General features: G+C 47.7%; 1 protein-coding gene across 1 annotated transcript in view; it reads right to left on the bottom strand.

The window, feature by feature from the left end:
* The window catches only part of LOC120945890 (receptor-type tyrosine-protein phosphatase U-like), a 77,849-nt gene that overhangs the window by 3,291 nt on the left and 57,208 nt on the right, over positions 1-17,350 (bottom strand). Inside the window, exons 10-15 of the mRNA XM_040360443.1 lie at positions 16,604-16,691; positions 13,987-14,057; positions 13,847-13,883; positions 9,632-9,729; positions 5,807-5,923; positions 812-966 (exon numbers count right to left, since the gene is read on the bottom strand). Of these exons, the coding sequence (XP_040216377.1) occupies positions 812-966; positions 5,807-5,923; positions 9,632-9,729; positions 13,847-13,883; positions 13,987-14,057; positions 16,604-16,691 (566 nt within the window). The remainder of the gene's footprint in view (positions 1-811; positions 967-5,806; positions 5,924-9,631; positions 9,730-13,846; positions 13,884-13,986; positions 14,058-16,603; positions 16,692-17,350) is intronic.

Raw genomic sequence — 17,350 nt, 5'->3', positions numbered from 1 at the left:
CCTCAGTTGCCCCACCCACATCGCTCCCCCCCATTGCCCCCTCCTCCTGTCTTACCTTACACAGTGCGAAGGGCGGGAGACACAGCCTGTCTGGACAGAGGACTGGGCGGTGCAGCCTGCAAACTGGTGATTGGTTGCTAGTACTGCCCTGCATCCTAATAATCAATCATCGGCTTGTTAACTCAGGCAGCCCCACCCTTCATCTAGAGCAGCCCCGCCTCCATCTAGAGCCCTCCTGCCTCCTGCAGACAGCTCAGGGAGAATAAGTGGAAGGACTTTGGGCAGCCATGATGCCTGGTGTAACAGGGAGGCCGCCCTGCCCCCTGGAACAGGGTTGAGGTCGCAATTGCAACCCCTGTGACCCCCTGACGCTACGCCAGTGCCCAACCTGAATCCAGGGATACAAGACCCAAGGGGGTCTATTAATAAATGATTTGGTGTGCGACTGCCTCGGCATTCACACAGCTGTCATGAATAATCCCCATAAGACGCGCATTCATGTGCATTTACATAATCATCAGCTCCATCTAGTGGCCATAATGCAAAACTTTCCTGATGTATCCTATTCTGTATGAATGACATTTGACCTGGAGGGAAAATAGCCTAACAACATCCATTTTTGCTGCCATTTGAATATGCAAATTGTTTATAGATGCCCTCCATGGGGAGTGTTCCATTAATTGGGTCAGTAGAGATTGAGGGAGGAGAACATCACAATCCCCACTGAGCAGGAAGCACAGCCTGCATATATACTGAATAACAGACCTGTCCCATCTACTTCTATGACTGCAAACCATACCCAGCACCCTACCTGCAGTGTACGATAACGGGTCCGGACCCCGGAGTGTTACATTTGTTCATCAGCTCTATCAGCTGCACCAGATCTGAGGAGTTCCTGGGCACCCCGTGGTCTGGCCAGCGCAAGTACTGCAGATGCTCCACCGTAATCTGCACCGCGGACTGCACCTGGACCGGAGAGAAGAGCGTTACATAGCATTGTATCACTATCACAGGAGGGGGAGGAAAGACGGGCGTTACATAGCATTGTATCCCTATAAAAGGAGGGGGAGGAGAGACGAGCGTTACATAGCATTGTATCCCTATCACAGGAGGGGGAGGAGAGACGAGCGTTACATAGCATTGTATCCCTATAAAAGGAGGGGGAGGAGAGACGAGCGTTACATAGCATTGTATCCCTATCACAGGAGGGGGAGGAGAGGCGAGCATTAAATAGCATTGTATCCCTATCACAGGAGGGGGAGGAGAGACGAGCGTTACATAGCATTGTATCCCTATCACAGGAGGGTGAGGAAAGACGAGCATTACATAGCATTGTATCCCTATCACAGGAGGGGGAGGAGAGACAAGCGTTACATAGCATTGTATCCCTATCACAGGAGGGGGAGGAGAGACGAGCGTTACATAGCATTGTATCCCTATCACAGGAGGGGGAGGAGAGACGAGCGTTACATAGCATTGTATCCCTATCACAGGAGGGGGAGGAGAGACAAGCGTTACATAGCATTGTATCCCTATCACAGGAGGGGGGGGGGAGACGAGCGTTACATAGCATTGTATCTGTGATACATTTGCCTATATGTCTCAGTTTAATTCTCCCTGCTTGCCATTGTGATTACCATCCGGTTATTGAAGTGCTAATGTCCCCTCACTATTTCTAAAGGTTAATTGATCTATTGTGTTGTGTGAAGGAGATCTGTGTTTATGTGGCTTGTGTTAATTATTCTGATTGCTTCATTGTGGTAATTATCTCTCTATATGCGGGGTCGAGTTGTCTAGTTAATGTATTTAGTACAACTAGTACTCAACTCCACTGATGTCATTATCTAAAGAAAATGTGTTTTCAGACTCGGCTCCGTCGTGTCTGCCTACTCATCTGTATGGAAGCCCCAGTGTGAGGGGGGCGGAGATTTGTCATTGTAACAGTTTTGGAAATGACATATAAGCTGTGTGTTATAACATTAAACTCAGTCTTGGTTCCAGCATCCAGTCTTGACTCATGTGTGGGGGATCCTGTGATGTTCTTGTATGGAGAGGAGGGAATGCTTGACGGGGATATCATACCGATACCGTCACAATTGGTTGGTAGCAGTGGGATTTTCCCTTCTACTCTCCTTTACACCCGGGATTCCAAGCAGACACTGGAAGAACTACTGGAAGTTCGTGGAAGGATTGCTAGCAACAAAACCGAACGGGTCATCATAGCAGAATCAATGGAGATAGACCAGGAGAACGGGATTGCAGCAACGCCAGCAGTACAAGAGATGGAGACACCAGTGATTCAGGAGGAGGAATCGCCAGCCAACAAGCTAATGAGAGAGAAGCTAGCATGGTTCGGCCCGAACCCAACGCCGGATGTGGTGCTGAAAGTGATGGACCTGTTAGCGAAGGAGGCTAAACAAATAAGAGACAAACAAATAAGAGACGCAGAACTACAGGAGGCTAAACAAATAAGAGACGCAGAACTACAGTTAAAACTGGCAGCAGTCCAACAAGCAGCCGCACCTTCTCCGAACAGTGAGTACAGCACAGCAGACACAAGGAAGATTCCGTTTAGCGCTTTTAAAGCTTTTGATGAAAAGGACTGTGAAATTGATAACTACCTGGCGGATTTTGAGCGACAATGTAACCTGCACCGAATAGCTAGAAGAGAGTGGGTTGCAATATTGTCAGGCAAACTGTCAGGCAAAGCTTCTGATGCTTTCCGGACCGTGCCAGATCAGGATATCCATAGCTACGCCCGGGTTAAAGAAGCGCTCTTGGCTCGTTATGCAGTAACCCCAGAGTCCCACCGACAGAAGTTCAGGGACTCACGCAAAACCACGAAAGACTCTTACGCGGAATGGGCATGCCAGTTGTCCCTGTCGGCCTCTAACTGGGTTAACAGCAGCCAGGCCACCACCGCAGAGGACATTTTGCAACTAATGCTCCTGGAGCAATTTTACAATCACATCCAGACGGATGTCAAAGATTGGGTGAGAGATCGCAGGCCCATGACTCTACCAGAGGCCGCGAAGTTGGCGGATGAATATGCGGATACTCGCAAGACAAACCAGGTCACACCACGGGTACAACCTCCACGACCAACGGCGCCCTCACACCCACCAGCCGCTAGATACCAACCGCCTAACAGACCGATGACATCTAGCCCTCGCTACCCACGCCAGGAGGACAACGAACAACGCTGCTTCCGGTGCAAACAGTTGGGTCACTTCAAGCAGAATTGCCCCATGAATGACAACACCAGGTCAAATTGGTCTCAACCTGGGTACCGCCCACCAGCAGCAGCCCATTGTGTAGACTCGGCTTGGGATCCCCAGGAGCTGGGTCAGGAAGAACCATTGGGCACCCCTTACGAAGCCCTCATGGTACAATCTGTTATTACGGACAACAGGGAACACCATTGTCAGCTGGTCATGGGCGACAGCCATGAGCCGGAGGGGCCTTGGAGGGAGCTGGGCAGAAAGAGGCACCGCCAGCTACCCTCCAAGAAGAAGAGGTCCTGGAAGTCATATAACCAGCGGACCTGGGAGGAGAAGAAGCGACTGGAGGAGATGGAATCGCAGCGGGCGCCCCAGATGCGGGCCGAGATGTTTGCCAAGGGCCCACCGGTGGCTCCTTACACCACCACCCAGTTCCTGATGATGAAGGACCACGTGGAGAGCCTGCAGGACATGAGCAAGCAGGATCTGATCCGTGAGTACATAGAGCTGGAGGAGTGCATAAGCCGCATGGAGGAGGAGAACAACCACCTGAGGTCACAGCGGGCTGACCCCCCCAGGCTCCATGAACTGGAGATGGAGCTGGAGAAGCTCAAAGAGGAGAACCGGCGGCTGCGGAGGGAGCAGGGGGTGGCTGACCTTATGGGGCTCTGAGTCCCCTCCCCCCCCCTGGACTCTGAGCACCAGTGCTACAGCATTTCAACAAATATAACTTTTTCTTTTTATGAATCTCCTGTGACTGTCACTTCAGAGCCATAACCTGCCCCTCCCATAGCGGGACACCTAGATGGCGGCGCACAGACCCATTCGCCGTCTTCACACTGACTTCTGGTGACTTTGCAGATCGCACAAAGACTTGGGGACTGACCGGCGTGTGATCTGACGACCCGGTGGCATACCTGAGTCTGAAGCAGTTGCCAAGGGAGGTCAGTCATGCCAAACGGAGTTAACCTCGGACTAAAAGCTCTGAACCCGTCAACCCTACTGGACCAGGGAAGGTCCAACCGGGTTTTCCGGAGCAGGGAGAAAAAGGGGGGCCATTGTGATACATTTGCCTATATGTCTCAGTTTAATTCTCCCTGCTTGCCATTGTGATTACCATCCGGTTATTGAAGTGCTAATGTCCCCTCACTATTTCTAAAGGTTAATTGATCTATTGTGTTGTGTGAAGGAGATCTGTGTTTATGTGGCTTGTGTTAATTATTCTGATTGCTTCATTGTGGTAATTATCTCTCTATATGCGGGGTCGAGTTGTCTAGTTAATGTATTTAGTACAACTAGTACTCAACTCCACTGATGTCATTATCTAAAGAAAATGTGTTTTCAGACTCGGCTCCGTCGTGTCTGCCTACTCATCTGTATGGAAGCCCCAGTGTGAGGGGGGCGGAGATTTGTCATTGTAACAGTTTTGGAAATGACATATAAGCTGTGTGTTATAACATTAAACTCAGTCTTGGTTCCAGCATCCAGTCTTGACTCATGTGTGGGGGATCCTGTGATGTTCTTGTATGGAGAGGAGGGAATGCTTGACGGGGATATCATACCGATACCGTCACAGTATCCCTATCACAGGAGGGGGGGGGAGACGAGCGTTACATAGCATTGTATCCCTATCACAGGAGGGGGAGGAGAGACGAGCGTTACATAGCATTGTATCCCTATCACAGGAGGGGGAGGAGAGACAAGCGTTACATAGCATTGTATCCCTATCACAGGAGGGGGAGGAGAGACGAGCGTTACATAGCATTGTATCCCTTTCACAGGAGGGGGAGGAGAGACGAGCATTACATAGCATTGTATCCCTATCACAGGAGGGGGAGGAGAGACAAGCGTTACATAGCATTGTATCCCTATCACAGGAGGGGGAGGAGAGACGAGCGTTACATAGCATTGTATCCCTATCACAGGAGGGTGAGGAGAGACGAGCGTTACATAGCATTGTATCCCTATCACAGGAGGGGGAGGAGAGACGAGCGTTACATAGCATTGTATCCCTATCACAGGAGGGTGAGGAGAGACGAGCGTTACATAGCATTGTATCCCTATCACAGGAGGGGGAGGAGAGACAAGCGTTACATAGCATTGTATCCCTATCACAAGAGGGGAAGGAGAGATGAGCGTTACATAGCATTGTATCCCTATCACAGGAGGGGGGGGGGGAGACGAGCGTTACATAGCATTGTATCCCTATCACAGGAGGGGGGGGGAGACGAGCGTTACATAGCATTGTATCCCTATCACAGGAGGGGGAGGAGAGACGAGCGTTACATAGCATTGTATCCCTATCACAGGAGGGGGAGGAGAGACAAGCGTTACATAGCATTGTATCCCTATCACAGGAGGGGGAGGAGAGACGAGCGTTACATAGCATTGTATCCCTATCACAGGAGGGGGAGGAGAGACAAGCGTTACATAGCATTGTATCCCTATCACAGGAGGGGGAGGAGAGATGAGCGTTACATAGCATTGTATCCCTATCACAGGAGGGGGGGGGGGGGAGACGAGCGTTACATAGCATTGTATTTTTTTTTTCTTTTTTAGGATTGCTTAAAAAAAAAAATCTTTACCTTTTTCAAGCTGAAGCTGCGGATGGTGATGGCTCCAGTCTGGATGATTTTCTGGACAGACACTGTGATGTCACCGTAGGTGTGGCTCTGCTCTGGCCAGTAGCATTCACATTTTACCTGAGGAGATTCAATGTTTAAATCTAAGATGAGTTGGGACATTGATAAATAAATCTGAACTGCAGACAGATATAGAAGACACAAATCAATGCAGCTTTGTAATCATTAATATTTCATTACATGTGTTCTATAAATACAAGCTTTGTACATTCCCTGTACAGCAGAGGTCCGACTGGAGGTGGAAGAAGCAGCACCAGAGGCACCTGAGCTCGTCACTGTGCTACTTCTTTGTTCACTGCCCAGTCAGGGGCTTGGGGCGGGTCCATAACAGCCTGGGCTCAAAGGAAGTGGGTTGTATGATGCTTTCCATCATTAAACTCAGGGGACTGAGGGCATCTAGAAGTGGAACCATCTTAGTCCCAAGGTCCACTATCGCATTATCATGGTTCATCATCTAATGATAGCCCATCCCCTCAGCTTCAGGGGTCCACATCTCAACTTTACAGTCCATTATCTCATTCTTAGAGTCCACCATCTAAGTCCCAAAATCCATCATCTCAGCCTCAAGGTCCACAATCTCAGTCTAATGGTCTATCATCTTAGTCCCAAGGAGGAAATTAGGAAAAGTGGAGCCCCGGGACTACTCCTGTCAATAGACGCCGAAAAGGCTTTTGACAGGGTAAACTGGGGCTTCATGCAGAATACATTAAAGGCGATTGAAGTAGGACCCAGAATGAGAAGATGGATAAGATAATTATATAATAGACCTACCGCAAGAATCAAAGTTAACGGAACCATCTCAGAACCCTTCGAAATGGAAAATGGCACCCAACAGGGGTGCCCATTGTCACCGCTGTTGTTCACCCTCGCATTAGAACCCCTGTTAAGGGGGATAAGGCCCTTCAGGTCTGGTATGGATTTTAAGGGGAACTCCACCCCAAATTAAAAAAAATTACGTGGAGTTCCCCCCCAAAAATCCACACCAGACACTAATTGAATTTGGGGGGACCCCCACGCATTTTATTTATTTTTATGAATGGCTTTTCTCTGTATTTTCGGGAGCCGGAAATTCATTATAGCCGCGAGTGATTTTAAATTCCTTTTTTTCCTTCAGAAATTACACTTTGTGCAGGGACAGTTCTAAACACGGGAAACAAGCGCTACTTTACAGGCATACTATACGTTCCCCCTAAGTACGAAATTTAAAGGAATATTTCACTTTTATTGCTTCACTTTGAGCAATATTAAAATCACTGCTCCCGAAAAAAACATTTTTTAAAACTTTGTTTGCATTGATACATGTCCCCTGGGGCAGGACCCAGGTCCCCAAACACTTTTTATGACAATAACTTGCATATAAGCCTTTAAAATTAGCACTTTAGATTTCAAACGTCCGAGTCCCTTAGACTTTAACAGGGTTCTAAAGTTCACACAAACTTGCCGCAAACACCCCAAATTGTTCGCTGTTCGGCAAACAGGCAATGTTCGAGTCGAACATGAGTTTGACTCGAACTCGAAGCTCATCCCTAATCATGGCCCATCACCTCATTATCATGGTCCATCACCTCATTATCATGGTCCATCACCTCATTATCATGGTTCATCCCCTCATTATCATGGTCCATCACCTCATTATCATGGCCCATCATCTCATTATCATGGCCCATAACCTCATTATCATGGTCCATCACCTCATTATCATGGTTCATCACCTCATTATCATGGTCCATCACCTCATTATCATGGCCCATCATCTCATTATCATGGTCCATCATCTCATTATCATGGTCCATCACCTCATTATCATGGTCCATCACCTCATTATCATGGTTCATCACCTCATTATCATAGTCCATCACCTCATTATCATGGTCCATCACCTCATTATCATGGTTCATCACCTCATTATCATGGTCCATCACCTCATTATCATGGCCCATCATCTCATTATCATGGTCCATCATCTCATTATCATGGCCCATAACCTCATTATCATGGTCCATCACCTCATTATCATGATTCATCACCTCATTATCATGGTCCATCACCTCATTATCATGGCCCATCATCTCATTATCATGGTCCATCACCTCATTATCATGGTCCATCACCTCATTATCATGGTTCATCACCTCATTATCATGGTCCATCACCTCATTATCATGGCCCATCATCTCATTATCATGGTCCATCATCTCATTATCATGGCCCATCACCTCATTATCATGGTCGATGACCTCATTATTATGGCCCATCACCTCATTATCATGGTTCATCACCTCATTATCATGGCCCATCACCTCATTATCATGGTCCATCACCTCATTATCATGGTCCATGACCTCATTATTATGGCCCATCACCTCATTATCATGGTTCATCACCTCATTATCATGGTCCATCACCTTATTATCATGGTCCATCATCTCATTATCATGGTCCATAATCTCATTATGGCCCATCACCTCAACTTCAGGGTCCACATCTCAACTTTACAGTCCACCATCTCTTTTTAGTGTCCACCAGCTCATTTTTAGGGTCCACCATCTCAGTCCCAAGGTCCTCCATCTCATTGTTATGGTCAATGATTGCAGCCTCAAGGTCCACTATCTCAGTCAAATGGTCTACCATCTCATCATATAGCCCATCACCTCATTATCATGGCTCATCATCTCATTATGGCCCATCACCTCAGCTTCAGGGTCCACATCTCACATTTCTGTTCCACAAACTCATTCTTAGGGTCCACCATCTCAGTCTCAAGGTCCCCCATCTCATTATCATGGCCCACCATCTAAGCCTCAAGGTCTACTATCTTAGTCGAATGGTCTGCCATCTCACCACATAGCTCATCACCACTTTATCATGGTCCATCATCTCATTATCATGGTCCATCACCTCATTATCATGGTCCATCACCTCAGTATCATGGTCCATGACCTCATTATCATGGTCCATGACCTCATTATCATAGTCCATGACCTCATTATCATGGTCCATGGCCTCATTATCATGGTCCATCACCTTATTTTCATGATCCATCACCTCATTATCATGGTCCATCATCTCATTATCATAGTCCATCATCTCATTAGCATGTTCCATCATCTCATTATCATGGTGCATCATCTCATTATGGCCCATCACCTCAGCTTCAGGGTCCACATCTCAACTTAATGTTCCACCATCTCAGGACCAATTTCCACCATCTCATTATCATGGCTCATCATCCAATACTTACTGTTCACCATATGATACTCATGATCCACCATTCCATACTTAGGGCCAAGCATTCTATTATCATGGCCCAAAATCTTAGTCTCATGGTCCACCATCTCATTCCCATAGCCCAAAATCTTATCTCCATGAGCCGCCATCTCACATTATGATTCTTTTAGCTCATCTTTATTGTCCACGATCTCATGTTCTCATTCTACCATTCCACCTTGACTATTCACCCCCTCACTCTTATTGTCCACCATCTCACACAACTACACTTTTTGTTTTATTTCACTGTCCACTTATCTCACTTTTATTACCATCGCTGGGTATAATTGTGTCAACCTTTTACAACCTGAAGTGTCCTCCTGGCCATCTCACATTTACAGCCTATCACACACCACACATTAATTATCCACTATTTTCACTCCTCTCTCCATCGATCATTCCCATCCTCTCAGCTTCATTGTCCTCTCATCATCTCACCTTCACCATTCATCATCTCACCTTCATCATTCATCATCTCGCCCTCACCATTCATTATCCCACCTTGTTCTTTTCCTGCAGTCCTGTCAGCATCACAATGACGGAACTGTTCTCCTGCCACACCATGCTCCAGAAGTCTGCCAGAGTCTCAGGAAGGGGACCTAGAAGAAGAGTAAAGTCTGAAATAAATGATCATTAAACATTCTACAGGAACCCCTACAGACAAGAGTCGTTGTACTATGCTGTTTGCTGTTAAAAATATACACTATATTATCAAAAGTTTTGGGACACCTGCCTTTACATGCCCATGAACTTTAATGGCATCCCAGTCTTAGTCCGTAGAGTTCAATATTGAGTTGGCCCACCCTTTGCTGTTATAACAGCTTCAACTATTCTGGGAAGACCGTCCACAAGGTTTAGGAGGGTGTCTATGGGAATGTTTCACCATTCTTCCAGAAGCCCATTTGTTAGGTCAGGCACTGATGTTGGCTCATAGACTCATGGCTCTCTAATTCATCCCAAAAGTGTTCTATCATGTTGAGGTGCACAAAGCAAGGTCCATATAGACATGGATGAGCAAGTTTGGGGTGGAGGAACTTGACTGGTCCTGACCTCAACCCGATAGAACACATTTGGGGTGAATTAGAGCGGAGATTGTGAGCCAGGCCTTCTCGCCCACATCAGAGCCTGACCTTACTAATGAGCTTCTGGAAGAACGGTCAAACATTCCCATAGACACACTCCTAAACCTTGTGGACAGCCTTCCCAGAAGAGTTGAAGCTGTTATAGCTGCAAAGGTTTGAACCCCCAATATTGAACCCTACGGACTAAGACCCAAAATTGTTGACAATATAGTGCAGGACTCAAAATTTCAAATCCTGAGCTACTAGTCAGGCCTCAAGGGTTACTCGCCGCCAGTTGCCCCGCCCAAACCCTACCCTGCCCCGCCTCTAAACACACCCTCAAAAATTATCTCATGAAATTACACTTAAATGTTTTATGCAGAATTAAGTTACAAAAATAAATATTAACAACAACTTTATCAGTGCCCCTCAGCACAGCCTCACCAGTGCCCGACAATGCATCGTGACCTGTGCCCACCAATGCAGCATCACCTGTGCCCACAACTGCAGTCTCATCTGTGCCCACAATTGCAGCCTCACCCGTGCCCACCATTGCAGCCTCATGATGCCCACCATTGCAGCCTCACCTGTGCCCACTATTGCAGCCTCACTGTGCCCACCTTTGCAGCCTCACTGTGCCCACCATTGCATGAGTGGAGGAAGGGGAGAGCCGTGGGATCACAGAGCAGGCTAGTACGCCGGAAAAGCTTACATTACAATTGCCTCAGCTCCGCTCGCCGTCATACACAGCCCCGCCTCCTCTTGACCCCGTGCCTGTGATAGACAAAACGCCGGTCCAATTCTGGGATGCATTCTGTCTATCACAGGCTCTTGGCTGGGAGGCGAGGCTGTGTATGACGGTTAACGGAGCGGAGGCAATTGTAAGGTAATCTGTAACATTGAGCTATCCCGCTCTTGCCCCCCGCTCCCATGCAGCCCAGCTCCTCGCCAGGCCTTATTTTCCACTAGGCGAGTGGAACATTTGAGGGCTGATATAGTGTATGTACAGTGCACAAGACACTGGGCTGTACAGATATGTTGAAGGATATATGAATTTAATAGGGATGAGCCGAACACCCCCCCGTTCGGTTCGCACCAGAACCTTCGAACGGACCGAACGTTCGCACAAACATTTAGAACCCCATTGACGTCTATGGGACTCGAACGTTTGAATTCAAAAGTGCTAATTTTAAAGCCTAATATGCAAGTTATTGTCGTAAAACGTCTTTGAGAAACCGGGTCTTGCCCCAGGGAACATGTATCAATGGAAAAAAAGTTTTAAAAACGGTTGTTTTTTTCAGAACTCCTGAAAAAACTACAGTTTTTAAAACTTTTTTTCCATTGATACATGTTCTCTGGGGAAAGACCTGGGTTCTCAAAGACGTTTTCACAGGCATACTATAGACACCCAGCAGGTACAATATTTAAAGGAATTTTTCATATATATTTTTTTTTTAATTTAAGCATCATTAAAATCACTGGGGTAGATTCAATAAGATCTGCGCATTTTTTACGTAGGCGCAGGGCACCGTTTTGCCCTGCGCCCCCGCAAATTTTCTGCGCTACCCTCGATTCACGGAGCAGTAGCACCGTAAATTGCGAGGGCGCTCCGGCAAAATGCCCGGCGTAAGCGCGCGCAATTTAAATGATCCCGTAGGGGGCGGGAATCATTTAAATTAGGCGCGTTCCCTCGCCGAGCGTAGTGCGCATGCTCCGTCGGGAAACTTTCCCGACGTGCATTGCGGTAAATGACGTCGCAAGGACGTCATTTGCTTCAAAGTGAACGTGAATGGCGTCCAGCGCCATTCACGATTCACTTACGCAAACAACGTAAATTTCAAATTTTGCGACGCGGGAACGACGGGTATACTTTAGCATTGGCTGCCCCTGCTATAGAAGGGGCAGCCTTCCGCAAAAAAAACGCTGTATGCAAACGACGTAAACTGCGTACGCAGGGCTCGCGTACCGTTGTGAATCGGCGTTAGTATGCAATTTGCATACTATACGCTGAGCACAACGGGAACGCCACCTAGCGGCCATCGCAAGAATGCAGCCTAAGATATGCGGGCATAAGAGCCTTATGCCATGCATATCTTAGGCTGCAGTCGGCGTAACGAGATTCCTGAATACAGAACACTCGTTACGCCCGGGCAAGTAAGCAATTGTGCTGCGTAACTATGGTTACGCAGGCGCAATTGCTCTCTGAATCCGGGCCACTGCTCCTGCATCAGGAGCAGTGATTTTAATGATGCTTACATTAAAAAAAATATAGCTGGGTGTCTATAGTATGCCTGTGATAACATCTTTAAATAGCACAATCACCTGCCTGCCAGTAAATTAGGAAGAACTGATCTAGCTAAACTATACAGTGTATAAATATATGTACAACACCTGGGATGTATTTATATCCTCTACACACTGTGGGCTAGATTCAGAGAGAATTTACACCGGCGTATCTATAGATACGCTGCGTAAATTCAAATCTGCGCCGGCGTATCTTCTTTCTTTATTCAGAAAGCAAGATACGCCGACATTAGCCTAAGATACGACTGGCATAAGTCTCTTACGCCGTCGTATCTTAGGGTGCATTCTCACGCTGGCCGCTAGGTGGCGCTCCCGTAGTTTTTGGCGTAGATTATGCAAATTACCTAGTTACGCCGATTCACAAACGTACGTGCGCCCGGCGGTTGTTTTTTACGTTGTTTGCGTAAGTCGATTTTGGCGTAACGTTGCTCCTGCTATTAGGTGGCGCAGACAATGTTAAGTATGGACGTCGTTCCCGCTTCGAAATTTTAATTGTTTGCGTCGTTTGCGTAAGTCGTTTGCGAATAGGGCTGGACGTAATTTACGTTCACGTCGAAACCAATGACGTCCTTGCGACGTCATTTGAAGCAATGCACACTGGGATATGTACACGGACGGCGCATCGACACATGACCTGACATATGTGTCAGGTCATCACATATTAGCATAAAACACGCCCCCTCCCACATTTGAATTACGCGGGCTTACGCCGGCCCCATTTACGCTACGACGGCGCAACTTACGGAGCAAGTGCTTTGTGAATACAGCACTTGCTCCTGTAAGTTGCGGCGGTATAGCGTAAATACGATACGCTGCGCCGCCGTAAGAAGGGGCGCAGCTACGTGAATCTAGCACTGTAACATTAACTGACTAGCCTGCCTGCCTGCTCTATCTACCTGCAAAAAATGACACTCTCTCTCTCTCTGTCTCTCTCTGTTCCCTGTTAACTGCCGCAACACACTACACAAGGCCTCCCTGCAGGCGGCCTTTTATAGTGTGGGGCGTGTACTAAAGCCCCTGAGCCATAATTGGCCAAGGCCACCCTGGCTTTGGCCAATTATGGCTCTCCGTTTTTTTGCGCGCTGTGATTGGCCAAGCATGCGGGTCATAGTGCATGCTTGGCCAATCATCAGCCAGCAATGCCGCAGTGAATTATGGTCTGTGAAACGTATCTCGAATTTGGCGCGAACGACCTGTTTTGACGAACGATCGAACATACGAACAACATGAGTTTGACGAACTCGAACATACGAACAACATGAGTTCAACTCGAATACGAAGCTCATCCCTAGAATTTAACAAGTGGACCTTTATCTGGTGCACAGTATAATATGTATGAATGGTCACTCACCTTGAGTTGCTATGTATAATTTTGGAGCTTTGTATCCCTGGAAAATAAGACATTTTACACTCACATACACAGATATTGTACAGCTTTATAGAGTATGTAGGGTAGGTGTGTAACAAATCTGGGTAGAGCTCTTTACTTACGTTAATGTAGGAGGCATTTATATAATCTGATCTGGAGGGACCGGACCTCAGCACCACCCGAGAATCATCATCTGTATAACAAAGACAGAGTCATGATACCCCCAGAGGGCACATTTGTATACTGAGGGCTAGATTCAGATAGCCCGGCGTAATTTTCTGCGGGCGTAATGTATCTCAGATACGTTACGCCGCCGTAATTTAGGGCGCAAGTTCCGTATTCATAAAGAACTTGCGCCCTAAGTTACGGCGGCGTAGCGTATGTGGTCGGGCGTAAGCCCACCTAATTCAAATGTGGATCATGTGGGCGTGTTTTACTTAAATTTAGTGTGACCCCACGTATTTGACGTTTTTTACGAACGGCGCATGCGCCGTTCGTGAAAGAATCCCAGTGCGCATGTTCGAAATTACGCCGCAAATCGTCAGTGCTTTAGACGTGAACGTAACTTACGTACAGCCCTATTCGTGAACGACTTACGCAAACGACGTAAAAATTTCAAAATTCAACGCGGGAACGACGTCCATACTTAACATAGGATACGCCTCATATAGCAGGGGTAACTTTACGCTGGAAAAAGCCTAACGTAATTTCTGAATCAGTGTATCGACCTAATTAGCATATTCCTCACGTAAATCTACGGAAGCGCCACCTAGCGGCCAGCGTAAATATGCAACTAAGATACGACGGCGTAAGAGACTTATGCCAGTCGGATCTTAGCCTAATTTCGGAGTATCTTGCTTTCTGAATACAGAAAAAAGATACGCCGGCGCAGCTTTGAATTTACGCCGGCGTATCAATAGATACGCCGACATAAATTCTTTCTGAATCTAGCCCTGAGAGTATAAACACACTGCTCATCAGAATATTGAGGCTTCAATAGGATGTGAGATGGTCTAAGAATGGGGACTTCTGTCACTCTGCCGAAATATGCCCCCTCCTGGGCCCCAGTTGGGGTTCCCTATGGGTCTGAGAACTTGGGGACTCTTATGGACCCTTAGCTACCGCCCATGGACTTTGTGGATTACCACCAGTTCATGGACTGTATGAATTATGTGCTACCTCTGTGGATTCACTGTCTAAATCATGGGTGCTCGATTTGTGGCCCTCCAGCTGTTGCAGAACTACAAGTCCCATGAGGCATTGCAAGGCTGACCGTTATCCCAAAGACTCCTAATGGCAGAGGCACGATGGAACTTGTAGTTCCGCAACAACTGGAGGGCCACAGGTTGAGCACCCATGGTCTATGAGGACTGTTGCCTTGATGGGATTGATTGAATGAACTTACCATCTGATGTGGGGATGGGGGGGGGGGCTTCTAATAAAAGAAGAGAACTTTGAGGTGATGGAGGACTCTGACAGGATGGGGGTCTTTGACATGAAGGAAGGGCCTCTAATAAGAAGAGGGACCACTAACAAGATTTGACCTTCAGCTTTTCAGCCTGACCAGCAGTACAGCCTTTAAACAGGCCTGGGGGCCTCTAATGGCTTCTGATGTGAAGTTAATTTCATCAAGGTGGTTGTGCGCAAATTTAGGTTTCCCATTGATAAGACATTTACGTATTTTTCTATCAGACTGGGGTGCAGGGCCGGTAATACCATTAGGCAAACTAGGCAGTCACCTAGGGTGCACTGCTGCCTAGGGCGCCCAGCCACTGGTGTTCCTACTCTGTTCTTTCTGCAGCAAATAACTAAGTCTCAGCATCACCAGGCAGCTGCCGCTCCATTCGCACATAGTGTCAGAGGCGGAGCTGCGGCGGAGGACTGTGTCTGTGTCCCGACTCCAGAATGAATGGAAGCAAACATTCATTGATGGGCACTGATGAGGCTGCATTTGATGGGCGCTGGTGAGGCTGCATTTGATGGGCACTGATGAGGCTTCATTTGATGGATGCTGGTGAGGCTGCATTTGATGGGTGCTGGTGAGGCTGCATTTGATGGGCGCTGGTGAGGCTTCATTTGACAGGCTCTGGTGAGGCTTCATTTGATAGGCTCTGGTGAGGCTGCATTAGATGGGCGCTGGTGAGGCTGCATTTGATGGGCGCTGGTGAGGCTGCATTTGGTGGGTGCTGGTGAGGCTGCATTTGATGGGCGCTGGTGAGGCTGCATTTGATGGGTGCTGGTGAGGCTGCATATAAAGGGCGCTGGTGAGGCTGCATTTGATGGGTGAGGCTGCATTTGGTGAGGCTGCATTTGGTGGGCGCTGGTGAGGTTGCATTTGGTGGGCGCTGGTGAGGCTGCATTTGGTGGGAGCTGGTGAGGCTGAATTTGATGGGCACTGGTGAGGCTGCATTTGATGGGCACTGGTGAGGCTGCATTTGATGGGCACTGGTGAGGCTGCATTTGATGGGCACTGGTAAGCTGCATTGATGGGTGCTGGTGGGCTGCATTTAATGGGCGCTTCATTAAAAAGGTGGGATATACATGGGCAGGGCAAAGTGGGTGGAGTCAGGGGTGGAGCCAGGGGGGCAGCAAAATGAGGTTTGCCTAGGGTGTTATAAATCCTTGCACCAGCCCTGCTGGGGTGCCTTGAGATTTTGCAAACTTAAAAAGGGTGTCGTGGCTGAATAAAAGGTTGAGGAACTTTGATGTAGAGAGCGTTATCGGAGATCTTGTACTTACACGGTAAGACCTTTTTGTAGCGATTCTTAGCTTGGTTCTCTTCAGCCTGACCAGCAGTACAGGGGTTCCCGAACCCCCCGGGAAGATCCTACACAGAGTTATTGGAATCTGTTAAAGTAAATGTAAACCCAACCCCTAAAATCTCATACAAGCATTAACACGTTAAACTACAGTAATTCTAAAAGTAATTTTTAGTCTATAAAAATCTGCACAACGAGGATTTACAGTATAATAGAGTTTCCAATTCTTGGAGGAGCTCATTAGCATTCTTTCAGTAATCCCATTGTAGCACCCTCTACTTTAGGTAGGTGCTAGAAGTAGGATTTTTATGAGTGGAGGTAAATGTAATCAGGCCTAGCTGTAAGATAGGCCTATTTGTTTTGATCTGTGTGGGCTAGAACTGGTTCAGTGTAGGCTGGTGACTCACAGATAGCATCATCTTTCGGTCAATTCCCTCTGGCTTCTAGAGGATTCCAGAAGAGAGGAGGGGAAGAGAGGTGGAGCTGTCTGAAGGTGTCTCAGGGAGCCCTGACCAATCCCCAACTAGGATATACCCAGGGTAAGCCCAGCTGGGGAGGAGTTGTCAGGTGGAAGAAGGTGGAGATGGAGCACTAGGTTGTCGGGGCCTTTGATATACTCCCCAGTCTGGGGGTAGGGGTGACCTTGGGCCTGTGGGGTACTAGGTTGTCGGTGCCTTTGACATACTCCCCAGTCTGGGGGTAGGGGTGACCTTGGGCCTGTGGGGTA

The sequence above is a fragment of the Rana temporaria genome, chromosome 1 (assembly GCF_905171775.1).
Source record: "Rana temporaria chromosome 1, aRanTem1.1, whole genome shotgun sequence".
In the NCBI taxonomy this organism is placed as follows: Eukaryota; Metazoa; Chordata; class Amphibia; order Anura; family Ranidae; genus Rana; species Rana temporaria.
Note: the sequence above shows the minus strand (reverse complement) of the source record. Positions and strands in the feature narration are given on the sequence as shown.